This window comes from Hippocampus bargibanti, linkage group LG15 (assembly GCF_051943395.1).
Source record: "Hippocampus bargibanti isolate YZ-2025 linkage group LG15, ASM5194339v1, whole genome shotgun sequence".
Taxonomy (NCBI): Eukaryota; Metazoa; Chordata; class Actinopteri; order Syngnathiformes; family Syngnathidae; genus Hippocampus; species Hippocampus bargibanti.
The window spans coordinates 9,652,235-9,672,265 of NC_142748.1; the positions used below are offsets into that span (position 1 = coordinate 9,652,235).

Sequence of the window (20,031 nt, forward strand, 5' to 3'; positions counted from 1 at the left end):
TGCTAGTGGGATCAACACAGTGGATTTGCAAAAGTGTGCACACCCCTTCAACTACAAATGTTAGGAGCAGCGCATACCTGCCACGGTTTAAAATACCTTATTTCACCTCCCAAAAATACAATTAATTCTTCCATAACTATTTTTCATCAAGTTTATTAAGTCTACATGACGAGTGTGTACAAAAAGCCAAAATGATGTCATATAATAAAAGCAATTGAAAAAGTTGAAGTTAATTTACCTTCTCCTCTCCTTGTCAACTCTCATCGCGCGCCGTCGAGATCATCTGTCTTCACTTCCACAATGGTGATGAGAGCAGTTCAAAGGTCACCGAGGGGAGAAAGAGCATCACACCTCCCTCATCCGCCCTCCCTTTTGTACGAAATCAGCCGTTGTCTCACAAGCGTGAAAAAAGAGGAAAGAAGGACGCGGGAGGAGCGCTGTCATCAGCTCGAGTGCTTTGCTTTTTTTTTTTAGGTTTTTGTTTTCATTTTATTGGAGTCAGAGCAGACAGACGGACAGCAGACAGACGACATCGGCCTGAATGCCGTCACACTACATTGGTTTGTTTTCAGATCTGTTTTTTTCTTTTCTTTTTTTTTGGCACAGAGTAAAATAATGTGACCGGGTTCAGGCGAATCCCTGGATTGCGCGAAGCTTCACTACACGCACACACACACACACATCCACCCCCCCCCCCTCTTGCCAATTACAGTGCACGCAACAACGGTCCTCGTGTATTGATGATTGTGTGTCAATGTGTAAACTGTACAATTCATGGCATGCACATTAGTTTTTTTTTAAATAGCTGGATGCTGTGTGAATGGCTAGACAGATGTCCCTACGTCACTCTTAAACAGGTATGTGTGTGCGTGTGTGTGTGGCCGTAACAGACTCAGGCTGTAACAGACCCACAATAGTATAGTTAAGAGTGACGTACACAAACATGTCGCTCGGATAATACACTTTACAATAATAATTAGAATTAACATGTAAAAAAAAAAAGAAAAGAAAAAGTAAAGCAAGCGAATTGGCTGCAAGAGGGGGCTCAAAGGGGGAAACACTGCTGGTAACCGTTGGAAACGCAAGCGCACGAGCCAAAATGTACATTCAGGACAACAAAAAAAATGCCGGCTCGTCGTAATTAGTTGAATAGCCTGTGAGTAAGCTGCACATTCATTGGATGGACAAGAGCGTCATTCATACCAATTGAGAATGAGTTTTTTTTAAGCCATAAAATGTAGAGTATCGAGAGATATGATGGAGTGGGATGGGGGGGTGGGGGTATTGCACAAAACGGGAAAGGGGGGGGGGGATTCAGGGCCCTAACTGGTCCATCACGAGGGCCTTAAAAGACAACAGGGTGGGGGTGCTTGTCCATGCGCCACAAGCTTGCCAACGACAGCGACACAATACGGCCACGTGACACAGGCTAATATATGGATTTAGATGTGTATATAGATATATAGATATGGATTCATATCTATATAGATGAACATACACACACAGACGGTGGATCTTGAAAGTATTCAGAACTCTTCCTTTATTCCCCCACATTTGGGGACTCGGATGTGTGTTGCAGAGAATAACGGGGTACGGTTCCCTAAGACTTTTTGAAACCTGCATTATCATGATAAAACTGGACAACAAATTGTGGGGGAAAAGCAAAAAAATATATATTTTGTATACTTTCAAGATTCACTTGACGTGTGTCAAAGTGGATGGGAGCAGTTCATCCTAAAATCCAGGCGACGACAAGAACGACGACGACAACGCGCGTAAAGTCACAATAGCGTCAAGAAGAGTGCGGGTGGGTGCGTGTGATTGTGTGGTTTGTGTGTGTGTGTGTGTGTGTTTTAGGTGTGCGTCTCCTCGGGGGCGCAGTAGGAAAAGTCCTTGAACTCCTCCTGGTTGATCTGGCGGATGATGGCCTCGTCGGTGGGCGTCAGCACCGGGTCCTCCTTGGTGAAGTCCTGGTCAAAGTTGTTCACGTCGCGCTTGGTTTTCTGCACAAGGAATCATCTTTTTTATTTCAAAACTCTCAAGGTCACTTTACAGTCACCGGATAAGTTTTTCTGTGAGTGAGCAGTGGCAGCCACATGCGGCAGCGTTTACTCAAACCGGAATAACTCAAATAGATAAAAAGTTAGCTAATAGATAATTAACACGTGACTGCAATGAGGCATTTATTTATTCATTTATTTATCTGTCAATTTATTTATTTATCTATCTATTGATTTATTAATTTATCTATTTATGTATTCGTTTAATTGTCGGTTTATTTATTTATTTGGTTATATATTTCTGGTTTTTGAGGTAAATTTGGTCTATTTATTATTATTATTGTTATCTATCTATCTATCTATCTATCTATCTATCTATCTATCTATCTATCTATCTATCTATCTATCTATCTATCTATCTATCTATCTATCTATCTATCTATCTATCTATCTATCTATCTATCTATCTATCGATTTGTTTATTTATCAATTTATTTGTCTATTTTTTCACCCTGGCCCATGCACGCTTTGGCTGTAAAATGTATTATTATTATTATTATTATTATTGTAATGCGATAGCGCCGCCCTGTGGACACTGTCACTCATTGCATGGCAATGAGCCACCAGCAGGGGTCGTTGTTTGACGTAAGAGGACTGCCTGAATTCTCCTTCTTTAGCCGAATGAACGTGCAAAGAAGGCGCTGTGTCAAGATGCTTTGTGAGCTTTGCACTTTTTCCACGGTGGAGTTTTGCTTACAATGCGTGGCTTGAAGGGGGGCCGCACTTTCCTCTGCTCCAGCAGCAGCCAGTCGATCTCGCGGAAAAACGGGTGCGTCTTGATGGCCTCCTCGCAGCCTTGGCTCATCACGCAGCCCAAGCGCTTGGCCGGGTTCTTGGTCATGAACTACACAAACAAAAAGTGGAATCACAATCTTGTGTGCACGCACGTGGAGAACCGTCAACAACCGGGAGGAGTGTGTCAGTGCTGCCATTTTTTTCTTTTAAATCTCTTCCATCAGGTAAATGGCGGGGACGCAACAGGCCGCCGTTAATCGCCACATTTGCGGCGATAATGGCCCAAAGAGGCGTCTAATGAAAGGGGTCAGCCGAGGGCTGCCGAATCCCGGTGGCTGAAAGCGCTCGGCGCTTTTGTCCCGCCGCCCGTCAAGTACGGGAACAGCAATTTGCGGCTCTATGATCACGTTGTTAGTGTTGGGAACCTCTGACTGACTTTTTTATGTTATTTTTATATATATATATAATTTTGGGGGGTGAATCCGAACTGCTAAATGGTGTCAAGAGCGCTCTCTGTGGGTTTGAGTGCGCGGAAATGAGAATGAAACGTTTGCTTGTTGTTGAAAATGGAAAAAACACTAACAGACACATTGTTAGCTACATGGGAAAAATATGAAAAATGTCTCTTTTAAAAAGTAAAAACAAATCCCAGTAATTTAAACATAAAAAATGGAAAAATTGTAATGATTTAAAAATACAACAACATAGAAAAAAAATCCTGTTATGATTCACACAATTAATTCCACAATTCCGCCAAAAATGGAAAACACGGTGGCGCAACGTACCGCTCGCAAGATGGACACGGCCTCCTTGCTGAGCCACACGGGGTAGAGGACGTCGTCGTGCAGGATGGACTCGAACAGGTCGTCTTCGTTATCGGCTTCGAACGGCGGTTGGCCCGCCATCATCTCGTACATCAGGACGCCCAGCGCCCACCAGTCCACCGAGGCGCCATATTCCAGCTCCTGCAAGATCTGAAGGGAAAAAAAATTAAATGAAAATGTATCTAAATCCGCTTCAATTCCAATCCGCGGCCGTTCCATAAAATGCTGCCCATGACAGGCGCAAAAAAACTAACGTGTTCAGCGATGACAATCAAATGGCACCGACATTCCTCAATCAAAAACTGTGCTGGCATATTCGTGCTGCCGAAAAGGCGCAACCGCTCAGCAACATAATACAATACATATTGATTTATATAACGCTTGAAAAAAATGCTAAAAACATCCATATCTGTTCCACATGACACAAAACACAAAGTGACAAAAAAACACATAGACAACAAAAACACGGCTGCCTACTCGGCGCCATCTTGGACGTCAATGTGGCTGATGTTCCGATTTGTGGGTGTGGCCAACGGTGGCTCACCTCGGGCGCGATGTAGTCCGGCGTGCCGCAGAAGGTGGTGGTGGTCACGCCGTTCATGATGCCCTCTTTGCACATTCCAAAGTCGGCCAGCTTGCAGTGGCCCTCGGCGTCCAGCAGGATGTTGTCCAGCTTCAGATCCCTGAGCGCCAGGACCACATTTCGGATTTAGCGACGCTAATTCCACGACGGACAAACAGACGAAATCACCTGTAGATGACGCCGTTGCGGTGCAGGAACATGAGCGCCGAGGTGACTTCGGCGGCGTAGAAACGCGAACGCGGCTCGTCGAACTTGCGCGAGCGCTGGATCTGGAACATCAGGTCGCCGCCGTTCACGTACTCCATCACGAAGAACAAGCGGTCCTGCCGGCGATAAACAGATTGGTGACGTTGGCAAAAATCCAAGAGCGAGTCTCGGGTTCGCGTTGCCTACTCGGGTCTGGAAGCAGCAGTAGAGCTGAGTGAGGTAGGGGTGCCGGCGGGCCAGAGCCAGGATGCGTTTCTCCGTCATGGTGCAGTCCACGTCGTCGTCCTGTAGGATCACGTCCTTCTTCAAGACCTTGACGGCGTAAACCTCCTCCGTCCCCTTCAGCTCAGCCAGCATCACCTGAAAACGGCCCAGAGCCGACGATTCGCGCCTTTGGGGTTTGAAGAAACGGGGAAAAAAAAGGTAAACAAACCTTGCCGAAGCTGCCTTTTCCCAGAACTTTGATCAAGTTGAAGTCCTTGAGAGTCCTCCTTTGGCTCTGCCCGTTCTCGCGCCCTCCCGCCGACGAGGCGGCGGACAACGAGGTGGTGGAGGTGGCGGAGGATGACGACGACGAGCACGACGAGGAGTGCTGTGGGGCTCGCTGCTCCAGCGACAGCGTGTCCTGAAGCCGGTCCAACTCTGCCAAGTCTGTTGGCAAACAGTGGAGCGGGCGAGGGGTCAATTTTGGGAAAGCGTCATCACCCCAAGATGGAAAAACGACATGGTGGAAAAAAAACAAATGAAAAAAAGTTGAAAAAGTCGGCGCTTCGGGCGACTTTGGACAATAAAACAAGTGGGGGGAGGGAGTGCGAAGGGGGGGTGTGACTAACCGCGACAAGCAAATGGCGGTGGGCGGCGCGTTACAATTGCGCAGGGTCCGTTGCCAAGTGGCATTACTTGCAAATCAAAATATTTTGTACTTATTCAAAAAAAAAATGATGAGCCTCCATGAACAAACGGTTCTCGAGTTGTTATCATAAGTAAATCAAGCGCACCCCCCTCCCACATTTTTTTTACCCTGTTGGGATGGCGAGGTGGGGACCGTCGGCTGGCTAAAGCTGTTCTCCGTCTGCGAGAGCTCCGGAGGAGATTGCGGAGCGTCCTGCCCGGGCGTCAACTGAAGAAAAAAAACGCCTCATCGAGTTTGACACAAATAAAAAACACGTGAACATTTTCACCCAAAGTTGACAGTCGGGCGTGTTGGTACCTTCCTGCGACGCTGCGCCGTGTTGGAGATCTTATCAGGTGTGACCCCCAAATCGGACAGGACCTTAGCGATGCCCCTGGCGTCCACGCCGCAGTTGGGGGCCACGTTTTTCTCACAGCGCCTGTGCACGTTCATCTTACACACTGCCAAATTTGGGGTGAAGAAAAGGGGAAACGATGTCAGCAAAATGGGATTTTTAATCCGGCGTTGAAATTTCCCAGCGTGGCTTAAACTCACCTTTGCATTGCAGGCCTTGCCTCAGAAGGCCCCACAGAAGCGAGCCGCAGTGGTCGCAGAAAGTGGGAACCTTGTAGTTGTGGATGGCGAACTTGTGCGGCATGTTGACGCTGAAGCGCTGGGAGCCCACCTGCGGGGAGGGGGGGGGGGGGGGTGATTGACATACGGGAAGGGAGGGGTCAAAACGCCGACTAGCGACTAAAACGCTAACTCGCTTACCTCCTCCGGGGTGTCTTCTTGCTTCTTCATGCCGGCGCACTTGGTGATGATGAGTTCGTGGCATCGCTTGTGGACGACACACGTGCACACTACAAAAAAATAACAACGTGATAATATGTGGCCTTCCGGAGATTTCTTCGTGGTCATCGCAGAGAAACGCCCACCTTGACACTGGTAGCCTTGCTTCCCCAGGACGCCCCTTTAGGGTCACAAAGAAAAAACAATGTTAGGTACCGCGGCGTTATCATTATTTTGTTTTGTTTTGGACTTCAAAATGGCGCCGCAAGAGTGGCTGCCTTTACAGCAGCTCCTTTATGTTGTTTTTGCTGTCGTGTAATGTAAATTTCCCCACTGTCAGACAAATATAGGCGCATTTAATTTAATCTAATCTAAGAGTGCGTACCAGATAAAGTCTCTGCAGTGCGAGCAGTAGGTGGGTTGGCGCAGGTAGGTGGCCATGAATTTGTGGCCGTTGACTTGATGGACGCGTCGGCGAACCGCCCCCTGGCGCCGCCGCGGGCCGATCCTTTCCCGGAAGACGCGTTCTTCATTGTCGTTGGCTCCCGAGGCTGCAACATTTTAGTTTTTCGTGCAAAAGTTCAAACAAAAACATGACATTTAACTCCTTCACTGCCATTCATGAATTTATTCGAGAATTGAAAGTACTCTATGACGTAGAGCGCCATTCCCGAATTTGTTCGGCTTTTGTTTTTCATGCTTAAGTGCCGATAAAGCGTTGGTCAGACCTCCGGCAATGTTTTTTCCCTTCTACAAGGGTGCAGCATTTGCATTTTGTCCATATTAGCGCTTTGTTCCAGCTTCAGCTGTCGTTAAAGCGCTCTATCAATCAATATGTATGCATTGTATTTTGTACAGCCAGCCCCATTTCAAGCTCAGATAACTCCAGGCCCATGTAATTTAGGAATTAACTCTTATCTGATGAAAGAAGAGAGTCTATGGTTTCTAACGCTGTAATGATTGTTCATGTAGTCCTAAAACTACATGGTATCATATGATATGACATTTGAGACGATTGTATTGTGTTGATAGATTCTATCATTCCAACATGATTGTGGGGGTATGAAGCGATGGATTAAATGCCCGCCAAATGTACCAAGTGGTTAAAGGTTTCCGCATTAAAAAAAAAGGGGGTGGGGGTGCTAGTTCACGCCGCTATTAATACCTCAACGTGTGGGCGCCGACGCAAGCGAGGATGGCGTGTTGAAAATAAAAATACTCCTTCTCTCGGAGGGGCCAACCTTAAAGACGAACGAGCCGCCTCCGCCCGGCTTCCTCCTACATGCGCTGCAAAACTTGCCGGCGACCTACTTTACCTCCCTGGTGCCAGGCGCAGATGTGCTTACCCCTCCTCAGCTCGATTAAAGGCGAGATATCGAGGGACGCACACACATTTACAGTTGGTGGGTGGGTGTGGAAGATTCTCATTTAAAAAATTTTAACTGGAATATCAACTAACCACTAGTCCCACCCCCTGCTGTGTTTTTATTTGTGTGTGTGTGAGATGCTAAACAGGCCATCACTGGGATCACTTTTGTTTTACATAATACATCATCCATCTACGCACACGTAGACAGACACGTGTTCGGGGAAGGAAAAAAAAAGGTAGATGTGGCTTAACGACAGCCGAGAGCGATCGTCGCGGCGACAGACACAACTGGATGCTACGCGGGTGCGCGCTTTGCAGTAAATCCATCCAGTTGCGGGCGAGCGGACGTGAACACAATCATCATTGGGAATTAAAAACACGACTTGGAATCAGCACGGACACACGGGCGCGTTTTGTTTTTGCATGGGGGTGGAGCTGTAATGATGGCGGTTAAGAATCAAAGATGGACGCAGTGCAGATGGTCAGATTAGGTCAGATTATTTGCCTCCTGCCAAGAAAACGATGAAGACGAAAGTGCGCGGAGGAGGTGGAAGCAGTTTGACGTCCATCTGCGCCCACTCGGGCCAAATGACCCCGGGCAGGAAGTTCAGGAGTGGGCGTGGCCAAGCAAGCGTGAGGTCACGGCCAGTGTGTCCAATGGCGCAGTCGTTTGTTTGACGTGCGTGTGCGTAATCCTGAGCTCAATCTCACCTGCTATTTTAAGAAGCTCCCTCCCTCACTGACCCGTCGCCACGGAGAGCCACTCGTCTCCTCCTAGTGCCCCCCCACCCCCCTCACATCCATACACATGCACACACTCCCACTGGATGGCGGCGAGTCTATTTATAGGCAGAGGGGAGGTGGCAGGGGGGGTCGTGAGGGCGCACAGGTGCAGGTGCAAATGCTTTTTGAAATCAGGATGTGGAAATGTTGTGTGGGGGAAACAAGATGGCCGCAGTAGGTCTGTGTTGGAAGGCGTATCTTTATGGAAGAATATGAATGATACATGGGGGGGGGGGGGGTCGTATATAGCGCTTCGTCCAGTGTGTCCATGCGATCATGCAGATTTTTTTCAGCAATGTTTTTTTTTGCTTCTGTTTTGCTGGTTAGGCTTGTAATTTAATTTACCAAATTTACCTCAAAAAATGTCACTTTTTAGGTTTATTTTGTGCTGTATTTTATTTCCCCACGACTGGAGTTGCTTGCAGTGGCTGTAAAATGAGTAGCAATGCAACCAATCAATTTTCAACAATTGCTTTTCCCCAAATATACTTTCAAATAGGGGGTGGGGGTGCATCTCTTACCCTCAGTAGAAGATCCCGACAGATCAATGACCACGTACACCTTCCCCTCAGGCTCCAAGTCAATCTGGACGGAAAAAAGGGACACATTTAAATACATTTGAAATAGATGTTGATTTTCTGCAGGCATATCCCAGGACTGCTATTTAAGAAACAATATTTTGATTCGCTCTGGTGTAAACTATATTTCATGGGGCCCGGGGAATAAAATATTGAAAATAAATGATTATTTACGCCAAAGACGAAAATGTACTTGACTTTCCCTTTTACACAACAGGACCTTTTAAAGATTCTTTTTTTAAAGCCATTTCTAGCATATGTTGCATTTTTAGACCCATCTTTTCGTTTTCGACATGTCAACTCAATACATTAACCACTCCCCAACACACACACACACATACAAATCCACGATGGACATTTTTACCATTCAACAGGCCCCAAAATGCATCCCTAAAAACACACAGAATCAAGTGACTGTGTTTGAGTGTGCGATTAAGAGAAGAGATAAGACCCCAAATGTTGTAAAAGATAACATCCAACAGAATTATTCAAGCCCTGATGACATCATCCTCTTAAAATACACATGCAATTACACAGATTAGACATGGAGGGTGGTGGTGGTGTGGGGGGGGGGGGCATATGAGGAAAGTGAGCATGAATTTATTTATTTAAAAAAAAAATGGTGGGGCGCGTGAGGGTTGGTGGGGCTTTAAATCTTTGGCTAAGCTGCGGGACGGCTGCAGATCCTCTTATGCAAGCGGCCCAACGCGCGCATCAGCACCGTATGAAGGACTCGACGCACAACCGGCGAATAAATATGAGACGGCAAAAAAGGTTGGCGGTCATATGCATCGCGCCCGATTTATGGCGGCTATAAATCGGCACAATGATCATAACACGGTTGCGAAAAGCACCATTTGCCGTCATTTTTTTATAGATTTTTTTGATTGCATGCCATTGCCAATATGATAATTTGGATTCTTGACGTCTCTCCGTTACCCTTGAAAAGCAGGCGCTAATCCTCAAATGCCGCCTCTTGCGTAACTCGGCAGGATTTCAACCAGAGGGAGATGCACTGGTCCGCCATTTGCAAACGGGAGGGTTGGAAATCTGGTAACGCCAGAAATTTTTACGCCAAACTAGCGTGCCAAACTTGCCAAAATATCCCAAAGTAAAGTGCAGATCGATTTTGAACATACAATAAAACGTCGTTATAATTTCCATGCTAGGCGGCTACATGCTAGCGCTGTTCCCGCTAGCATGTAGCTGTTTTTCCCCCTTTCTGCCTTGCAATGTTTTCAAAAAAATCATGTATTGAGGATTCTAACAGACTCGTGGAATTGTGCAAAATGACTGTGGTGTCAACGAACGACCCCCCCAAAAAAACACTCACACACAACACACACTTTGGCCTAGCTACAAAAGATGGGAGGAGAGGGCTGGAAAATCGAGTTGGCCTCATTAATCTTCTTAGTCCAATTAGGAAGCGCATACCAGCAGGGGACGAAGAACTTTATAAACGCATAAATGTGTGTGTGCGTGCATGTGTTATAAAACAGATTTGAGAGCGACATTGACGGGAAACATGTATGGAATGGTCCCCCTTGACTTCAGCGTTATTTCAAGTTACTCGGCCATTTTATTTTTTGGAACCCCGTTGTAGCCCAAAGTGGAACGGATTAATGTCATTTCAATTCATTTGAATGGGGAACATTGATTTGTTGAAACTCCATCATATATTGGAGCCATTCAAAGTTTGGGGTGGGGGTGCTGGACACCACACCAAGACAAAACACACACATCATATGCGGCGCAGACAGTCCAGTCAGAGCACACACGCTGTATCAATAGTGTGATAGTGGCTCTTCACCCCCTCCCCGGCTGCCCCCTCAACTCCCACTCAGATGAAGGCCCTCGGCAGAGCGTTTAGTCTCGTTGACAGGCCGCCTCCCACATCCATCTGTCACATGACACATTTCGCCATGGCCGCCAAGGGAGCGCACTATGACTTGCCTGCTAGTGTTTATGTACGAGTGTGTATTTGTTTGTGTGTGTGTGTGTGTGTGTGTGCAAAAGTCCTTCACGAGCCATCGTGAGATGCCTGCAAGCATGTACAGCACACACACCCTCACAAACACACACGTCATGTACAATCACACTTGAAAATAAACGCGTGAAAACCGATAATGCAAAGACAATACGACGCAAACAGGGAAGCACATAAACAATGGCACGCATAGAAATATACAAACACACACACACACAAATTGACAAGTGAAAGTGCAGAAAAAGATGAATACGGGCATGCAAAAAAAATTATATATACAGTAAAGTCTCGTTATATCGATATCGGATATATCGATAGTCCCGGTTATATCGATACTATTTCTATGCACGCACGGAGAAAATGACATGCAAACAGGGTCGGATATATCGATAGTCCCGGTTATATCGATATTTTTTCGGACTCCCTTGAATATCGATATAACGAGACTTTACTGTATATATTAATATATATGTATATATCTATCTATATATATATATACACACACACACATGTTTTGTCGCAAACGGCATACACGGTGGTGCACGCAGGGTGAAGCAGCATGCGCCTCATGCAAGTTTAATGCAGCATCATAAGACGGCTAATCATGTAAGGGGAGCCACACAGTGTGTAGCTGCGATCGGGTGGCAGAGATGTTTTTGATAATGCCCAATTCGGTTAGATCTGGTGCAGTACTTTGGATTTGGTCCAATCGGTGATGCGCAATGTGCAAAGTATGAAATAATTCAATTGCACGTTTGTCAAAGAGTAATACGGAATATCCGTTTGGGCAAGCAAGCGTCTTTGAAGCTTCTCCTTCAGAAATGCTTCATGTGTACTTTGTAGTACCCCCCCCACCCCCACCACCCCCCCCCTGCCGCCTCCTGGTCTGTAGGTGAGTGGCTGTCACCAAGGGGACGGCCTGTCAGCGTCGCCATAGGGACGCTCTTCACAGAGCATCTCAACTACTGGGGGGGGGGGGGGGATGTTGGAAGTGGGAGCAAGGGTGGGCCGAGGGGCAATTAATAAGCATCAAAGCCTGGTTAATATTTCACCCGCCGGGGATTGGTGGACAGTGTCGTGATGGCTGATTTTTTTAAAATATTTTTTTAAATATTAACAGTGTGCAACAAATTAAGATAGCCACATTTTTATATTTGTTTATTTTTTTGCATATTTTTTTAGTTTGTTTGTGTCTCTTTGTTTACTGCTGTATTTATGTATTTTTTACATAGTTGTTTTTGTGTATTGATATATTTATTTATATTTATATGATTATTTATATTATTTATATGATTATTTATATGTTTACTTCTTTGATTATTTATATATTGCTTTATTTATTTATTTGTTCATTCACCCATTTGTTCATTCATTCAGGTATTTATTTATTTATTGACTTGTCCGTTCCGTTATTTATTTATTTGCATATTGCTTTATTTATTTATCCGTGTATTTATTTATGCTTACAGATGCATTTGTTTTTTGTGTATGTATTTATTTATTCCTTTATTTATTTATCTATGTATTTATTTATTTATTTGTTTGTTGTTGTTGTATTTTTTTTGCGTATGTATTTATTTATTGCTTTATCTATTTATTTATTTGTTTTTTTTGTGTATTTATTTATTTATTGATGTATTTATTTATTGTTTGTTTTTGTTTATTCATTTATTCATCTGTTTATTGGTTAAGGCAATTTGCGATGACCTTCACGTATATTTATTTATTTTATTTTGTGACCGAGATTCTGTCAAGCGACGTCAGCGATTGGTTTACTTCCTCACGGGATGAAAATTGAAAACATAGGAAAGGCCGTCACACGAGTACGGCGGCCGCATCGCTGTGACGTAACGTTTGAACCGGCGAGCTAATCAATACGAGGACACTCAATCAACAGAGTAATCCATACGGTCTGACCTTCGCTTGGACAATGGAGGGTGCGAGCGTGCCTTGACTTATTTCGAGGCTAACGAATGTAGCCAAAGATGCTGTTAGCAATTGAATGTGAAAAACAAACAAACAATTGGTGTGTTTTGGGGTCATCTGTTTTTGGTGGTGGCTGGTTTGACCCCTCAATTTGCAGGGACCACATTTTGCATCTGCTTTTTGTTGTATGTAGATTATTATTTGCTTTTGGTAGTGACCGATTGATCACTTTGTTGTGTTTGCACCTGTTTTGACGCCTGGTTTTGGTGCTACATGAGTCTTTGATACCTGTTTTTGGTATTAGCAGGTTTTGGTTTTGCCGGATTTGATTTTACACCTCGTTTTTTGGGAAAACCTGATTGGGTATAGTAAATTATTTGCTAGCTTGTTGTGCAACTAACCATTCGGCATCTGATTTTGCTGGTAAAGGGAATTCAGATCTTGGAATAAATGAATTGAAGGCCATTAAAACGTAGGCATCATCTCCATGCGCAAAATTCCAAAAAGCACGTGCAGCTAATTGAACGCAGAGTGCCGGGCAGAATCGCCCTTTTGTTGGAAGATGAAGTGAGACGAGATAAAACAAATGTGCTTGAGAGCAGGGGGGGCGGGGTGAGGTGGGGGGGGGGGGGGGTGAGTGTTGATTGTGGAGACGAGATCACATGTTGTCGCTAAGGAGAAACTCTCAGGCCTCAAACAAACGGGCCCTTTTATACATGGCGACATACAGATGCACTGTTTCAACATCACGGTACCGAATCAAATGTGAGTACATGACAAGAAACCAGAAGTCCCGAAAAGAGCTTCAACTACTACGAGTTTTCATGCGCTTTGTAACCTGGACACTCGGGAATGAAACTTCCCGTTCCTTTCCAGCCTCAGGAGGAATGCAAAGAATTGTGCAGGGAGGACCGACAACAGGGATGTGGCCAATTACAAGGGGTGGATGATTTTTGAGTTAAAAATACAAATCAGGACATCATTTGCATAAAGTTTTTCGCGAACATCTAGGGGGGGCTCGGCTTTCCAATGGAACAGCCAAATGATCGGGAAAAAAGGAGCTTTGAGCAGAAGTTGACTTGCTAACTGGGTTGGTTTCATCCCTTTTTTGTGGTACCTGATGAAGTCTTACCAGGTTGTAGTTTATTGACATCTGGCAGTATGTGAATTTTAAGTATAAGCTTGATTTGCTTTCGCGGGCCAAATAAATCATGCAACGGGCCAGATTTGGCCCCCACGCCTTGACTTTGACACCTGTGATGTAAGGGATTAGTCAGATAGCCGAATAGAAAAAGAGCTAGCTAGCTCAATAGATGAGCATAGAATTTCATAAGTTAGATTTGCTTTCGCGGGCCGAATAAAATCATGCGATAGGCCAGAATTGGCCCCTGTGCCTCGACTTTGACACCTGTGCCCTACGATGCCTTTTTTAAAATTTGAACTTCTGCCTTTGACTCTTCCCCTATTTGTCTTGAAGTCCGCGAGGAGGTCAACATTTTTCAAGCTGTATAAACTTTTTGGAAAACAACACATCAACCTGGTCAGAAAATCCCGAGAATCCGCCGCCAAGACCCCCTTACCCAGTCCTCGTAGTGCCTGGTCCCGTTCTGCAGCAGATCCTCCAGCTGGATGGTGCAGTTGGCCACAAAGTCATCGTAGCCGATGGGGGCGTCGTGGAACACGGACAGCTCCAGGCTGCGGCCCTCGCGCACCTCCGTGCAGAACTCCTGATGCCAGGCGGGGCTGTTGGTCTTGGTGCGCGTCGCCGTCTGGCCCAGACGAGTTTGGTCCAGGTTGAGCGCCAGGTAAGGGTCCAGCAGGAAAGAGCCGCTCTTGCCCACCGCGTGACGCAGGGCCCACGGGGTGGGCTTCAGGTCCACCGCCTCGCACACCCGCACCTTCAGGAGACCGCTGAACACCGGCATGGCTGATCCTTCCTTCCTTCCTTGAGATTTCTGTTTAGGAGGTGGGGGGGGGGGGGGGTCGTCTGTCTTTTGCAAACACTTTCCTTGCAATGAGCAGAGTGGGGGAAATGGGGGGAGCGGGTGAAGGGGGCGTTCACTCCACTGAGGGGCTACATCCAATAATGACGCCTGGACTCTGCAGACATATCAACCGTGCGCGCGTACTCGGGTCTGAGGATGACCAGGATCGAGACGTCCTACCCCGAGTTTGTTTGTTCGTCCGTGCAAGCGGAAACAAGGCCGGGGATCACAAACCGGGGACGCCGACTAACGGCCTCCCGTCAGGGGTCTTTTTCCTCTCCGATCGAACCCCCCGCGCCCACCCCACCCCGGCCACCGTTACACTTACGCATACACGCCACAGACGTCCGCGGTGTCCCTCCCTCGCTCGGGCTTCAGGGTGGGGGGACGCGGGAGCGGCCGCGCCTTGCCATCCGGGATTGGAGCTCCAGTCTGGGGCGCCCAGTTTGTTGGCTGTCGCTCCCCCCACCTCTCTGACGCCAAAGATTAATCTCCCGACGCTTAAGCGATCAATTCACGTCTCGTTCCCTCGTCCAAACGACGGCGACAAGTACTCCGCTGCGGCTGCGTGGTGGGCTCTTCGGCTTTCACGTTCGCATCATGCACGTTCGTTTCTTCGCCATCGTTGGATTTTGTCGGAGTGTGTGTGTGTGCATATGGGTGTGTGAGCGCGCGTGCACGCGAAAATGTGTGTCTGGGCGCGCGCGCCCCCGTCTGGCTCTGCTTCCCGTCTCCGCGCGTGCCCGCAGGAAATGCGCAAAACGCGTCATAGCGCGGCCCCGAGGAGAGGATGGACGAGGTGGGGCGCGTTCACGCGGTCGCGTCTGTCGTGCCAATTGAGCACTTCTGAAATTAGATTTTTCCATTCAGTGGAACAACCAAACAAGTTAATTAATTAACATTCTAGTCGCAGTTTTTTTACTTTTGCATATAAATATATTTTGATCTGTAGTTTTTTTTCTTAAAGGGGTCGTTAATTCAAGAGTAGGCAATTCTGAAGCACTGTATTCTGAAATAATTAATTACATTAATGAACTATTAAATAACACGTTATTTCCAAATTTGCAAACAGCAAAATAATTAATATTGGTGAAAATAACCAATGAAACCAACGATGTTGTAAACCTGAATAACTGCGACCTCTGCTGGCCATTTTGGCGTATCACCCAAGTATGCATACTTCCGGGATGTGACGTCAGAAATCTGCACGGTGTATTCAATGACATTTGAGACGTGGAATTTTGGTCATCATAAATTTACTGAAGGTGGAAAAGAATTCCAACAAAAACTTTAAGCAATCTACTAGAATTTCCAGATTAATATTAAACGCAAAAGAAACATTAAATAATAATAACAGTAAGAACGATAATAATAATAATAATAACAGTCCTAATAATAATAACAGTCATAATAATAATAATTTTGGGTGATCATCACATTAGAGAGGTCACATGTTCAATTATGGCCTCCGTGTCTGTTCATTGCATGTCCTTCCGTGCCTAAGTGGATTATCTGCGGGTCCTCGGGGTTCCTCCCACATTCGAAAACATACATAGCAGGATTTATGAGCACTCTACATTGTGATTGTGAATGTTTTTTTGTCATGCACTGGCAACCAATTCAGGGTTGCTAGCTAGCTAGCATTATGTATATCTATATTGTGTATATATATTTTTTTATTTAAAATAAATTAAAACAACAATTAAAAATTCAAATGTCTCAACAAAACACAGGCACTGACAGAAGAGCGAGCATTCATTGACATTAAATATTTTTATTTATATAAAATAGCAAAACATTTGAGTTCAAGTAAATACAAACATTGGAAGTCAACATTGAAGAAAACAGGACGAAAAACGAGGAATGATGCTTTTGAGTGATTGTCTAAAGCTGGGGAAACTTGGGAGATATGAACAACAAAAAAAGATATGGGCGAGGATGTGGGGGAGATTTATTGCTGGGTCTCCCCTTCCTCCCGCTGGGTGATACCTCCACAGGGTCTTTGAATCCAGAATGGATTTGTTTCTGATAATATTCATATCATCAGAATAAGAAGAAGTCATCACACCTCCAGATCTGAGTCACTGTCCGTTACCGAGAGGATTGTTTGGCCGTCAACTCGGTCCGCGTTCACGCCCGGACTCATGCACACCCCAGCGCCCAGGGGGTGACCGACGCCCTCAGAACACATCCGGTGGTGCTGCAACCTGAGCAAGGGGGGGCGGTGTTACACTTTTGAATTATATTGAAGATTTGACACAAATGAACTGATTCTGAAGCCGCCAAATTAGGACAAAAAAACAAACAAATTGGAAGGTAAACATTGTTTTAAATTGCCTTTTTTTATTTGCAGTATTTGCATTCAACTTTGATTTTGCTGACAAGACAATGGTGGGAACAAAAATCATTTTTTAACCCCCTAAAATAAGAATACAATACAATACATATTGATGTACAGTATATCGTCATTTTAGTCCAATAAGACCAGTTTTCTGGGTGGATGCATAGTTTAGTGACTATAAATATGACAATGGCCTTCATAGGGATTTAAAAAAAACACCCAAAAACTTAGTTTTATTTTATATTTAAATTATATATTTTTTTAAAGTTGCAAATTATTTTTGGAGGGGGTTATATTCAAATGAAAATGCATTTCAGAATCAGAATCTTTATTGTATGTAGAACACACAAGGAATTTGTCTCCGGTCGAACACGCTGCACTAGTATCATCATAAGAAAAATGGAGGCACTATTTCAAAAATTTTGATTCTGTATATTATTCAACAAAATGAAAAAGGGGGGGGGGGTGGGTCTTTTTTCAATTGTTAGTGTGAATAATGACATTTAAAAAAGGCATTATTTTCATTCTAGAGTCAACATTGAGAAGAAAAATAAAATAGAGTTGAGATCAGGAAAACTGCAAATGTGCCATTATTAAGGGGGGGGTCAGAGAGAAGCCGGTTTAGGTTGAGCGCCTCACCTGTTTTTGGCAGCGGCGGCTCGGTCTCGCTGCCTGCGGTTCTTGAACCAGTTGCCCACCTGCGTGGGGGTGAGGCCGGTGGCGTGCGCCAGCTCTCGCTTCTTGCCGGGATTCGGGTAGGGATCCCGCAGGTACCACTCGCGCAGCAGCCCGCGGGTGCGCTCCTTGAAGCAGTGCGTCTTCTGCTCGCCGTCCCAGATGGTGCGCGGCAGCGGGAACTTCTTGCGCACGCGGTACTTGTCCACGGGGCCCAGCGGGCGTCCGCGCAGCTTCTCGGCCTCGCGGTAGTGCGCCTCCAGCCACATGGCCTGCAGCTTGCCGTGCGAAGCCCGCGTGAAGCGCTGGGTCTCCACGATGCGGTACAGCTCGCGGAAACTGCCGTTGTGGTAGGCCACCACCGCCCGGGCGCGCCGCACCGACTCGTGCTCCGAGATGGAGTCGCGCCCGTCCGGGGTCACCGGCAGGGACCACAGGAAGCGCGCCAGGCGCTCCACGTCGCCCGTTTCCTCCAGCGTCTCGCACACGCCGGCGATCTGCGACGCCGAGAAGCACAGGCCCGGCAGGGGGGCCCCCGGGGGCGGGGGGTCGCCCGGGGGGACATCCGCCGGGTGGCCGAAGAGCAGGCGGGAGGCCGAGAACAAGTCGAGGGGCGACCTGAACACCATGTGGAAAGGGAGGGACGGAGACGCCCGGACCGTGTGGGGACGCGGCGCTCCGGGAGGCGCTCTTTCAGGGCACCTTGGAGGAGGGGGCGGGACCGCCGCTCGCGCTTGTGATTGGACGCACTGACGACGCTCCTGATCAAAACAGGGAGAGTGAGACGCCTCCACAATATAGAAAAAAGGGGGGGGCGGGGGCTACCAGTTGATCCCCCCCATTTAGAATTCCACTATTGGTAAAAATGTGAATGTTCCAACAGTCGTTATGTCATTTTATTTTGAAAAGTAGAGTGAATTAAAGTCATGCTGGAGGGCTACTCCATGTTGAATAAAACTAACATTTCAGAAGACTTAATGACATTTTATTTCACCAATCAATACATCCCCCCCCAAAAAAAAAGTCAATCTACCCTTGAGCAAGGTTAAAACGAGCCGGAAACGGTTGCCATGGCGATAGCAAAAGTTCCCCTGTATCCAGATAGCCATCCGTCGACATTGACAAACGGACAGGTCGCCGGACTGATAGACGGTAATCACTTTGGTCTGTTCTGTCATATTGTTAAAACTCGGCCGTTAATCCGCATTTTGGTGGGCGATCGGATTAAAGATGGCCGAACATTAGTGTAATGGCGGGCGTCGCATCCTTCAATCAACATTAACACTTGTCGGTGGGGCGGCATATGCTTGGGGAGCGTGCCACTTTCCGACAAGGGCGGGGTTAGAAAAGATTCCAATGCAGATGTGCGAGGAATGTAGAAAAAAAGGGGGTGCTGCGCTTTGAAGGGGGTTACGTCCAATTAAATCCATTTTATGGTGTCACAAGCATAAAAATTGGTGTCTATATGATATTGTGGCCATGTCGTGTCACTGGATGAAAGGGCACCAAAAGACCTTTCAAAAGCTATTTAGCCCCCCCACCCACCCACCCACCCAACAAAAGAGGCACCCACACCGCGGCAGGTCCACAAAAGCGACAATCAAGTCACTCTTCCCTTTTCAGAGGCGCAACAATTAGCGTAAAGATGGCCGACACTTTGCGAAAAGCTTCCGCTGTAAACAACAACAAAAAAAGAAACCCCCCCCCTCCCAATTAACCTCTCCGCTGACCCTCTGACAACGGAACACTGACCTCTTAAGTCCACGACCCCCACCTCATTGAAACTTTAACTGTACCTGACGCCATTAGTAGGGGCACGGGGGTCACCCCGAAGCCTTCCTTCGTCTTCGTTAAGCCGCTAATCACTTCCTGCCTCTTTTTTTGGGGGGGTGGGGCTTTTGTTTGGTGTGCACTCTCTAGCAGAGTTTTGGGCACAATGGTGAGGGCAGGGGGTAGGACGGTGGTGGTGGTGGTGGTGCGTGAGTGTTGAGGGGGTCATTTTAGCATAGCGTAAAAACAAACACATCTGGATTTCAATGGAAAAAACGTATCAGGTGGAAGGGACCAATGCTAGGGGTGTTACAGATGTGCATAAACTAAATGGGGACGTGGGGGTCAGTGGGGGCGTAAACATAAAAACACAAAACAAGATAATCAGATAATTTGACTAATAAATCCGCAGATTGGGGCAGATGTTACGGGGCATGGGGAGTCACCACGGTGACAAGAGATCACTTGGGGGGGGGGGGGGTGAAATAATGGGGACCATGAAGCCACAAAAATACTAACAGCTG

The 20,031-nt window shown here is 46.5% G+C and overlaps 2 protein-coding genes across 3 annotated transcripts; both read right to left on the reverse strand.

The window, feature by feature from the left end:
* Positions 1-463: 463 nt before the first annotated feature.
* Positions 464-15,454, reverse strand: prkcea (protein kinase C, epsilon a). 2 transcript variants are annotated; one of them, XM_089016115.1, is made up of 16 exons: positions 15,050-15,453; positions 14,317-14,691; positions 8,767-8,830; positions 6,479-6,644; positions 6,240-6,274; positions 6,076-6,164; positions 5,857-5,986; positions 5,620-5,762; positions 5,430-5,529; positions 4,843-5,060; positions 4,596-4,769; positions 4,371-4,525; positions 4,164-4,302; positions 3,581-3,769; positions 2,758-2,904; positions 464-2,003 (listed from the first exon to the last, which is right to left on the reverse strand). In XM_089016115.1, exons 2-16 carry the CDS (start codon positions 14,659-14,661, stop codon positions 1,854-1,856), a joined length of 2,244 nt encoding a protein of 747 aa, XP_088872241.1. In that variant the 5' UTR covers positions 14,662-14,691; positions 15,050-15,453; the 3' UTR covers positions 464-1,853. The 2 variants fall into 2 exon arrangements, with proteins under 2 accessions (XP_088872241.1, XP_088872240.1); XM_089016114.1 differs by having other exon boundaries at positions 6,076-6,274; positions 15,050-15,454.
* Positions 15,455-16,475: 1,021 nt separating this feature from the next.
* Positions 16,476-18,643, reverse strand: LOC148887675 (homeobox protein SIX3-like). The gene is made up of 2 exons (XM_089015347.1): positions 17,702-18,643; positions 16,476-16,928 (listed from the first exon to the last, which is right to left on the reverse strand). The coding sequence occupies exons 1-2, from the start codon at positions 18,364-18,366 to the stop codon at positions 16,784-16,786; spliced, it is 810 nt and encodes a 269-aa protein (XP_088871473.1). The 5' UTR covers positions 18,367-18,643; the 3' UTR covers positions 16,476-16,783.
* Positions 18,644-20,031: the final 1,388 nt, after the last annotated feature.

Bases quoted from the DNA above. Each gene is read 5' to 3' on its own strand.
- prkcea (XM_089016114.1), bottom strand. From the start codon at position 14,661: ATGCCGGTGTTCAGCGGTCTCCTGAAGGTGCGGGTGTGCGAGGCGGTG. The intron at 6,275-6,478 runs GTACGCACTCTT...GTGACCCTAAAG, and splicing joins CACTGCAGAGACTTTATCTG to GGGCGTCCTGGGGAAGCAAG. The intron at 5,987-6,075 runs GTAAGCGAGTTA...CCCTCCCCGCAG, and splicing joins AAGAAGACACCCCGGAGGAG to GTGGGCTCCCAGCGCTTCAG.
- LOC148887675 (XM_089015347.1), bottom strand. From the start codon at position 18,366: ATGGTGTTCAGGTCGCCCCTCGACTTGTTCTCGGCCTCCCGCCTGCTC. The intron at 16,929-17,701 runs GTGAGGCGCTCA...CCCCTTGCTCAG, and splicing joins GCCGCCGCTGCCAAAAACAG to GTTGCAGCACCACCGGATGT.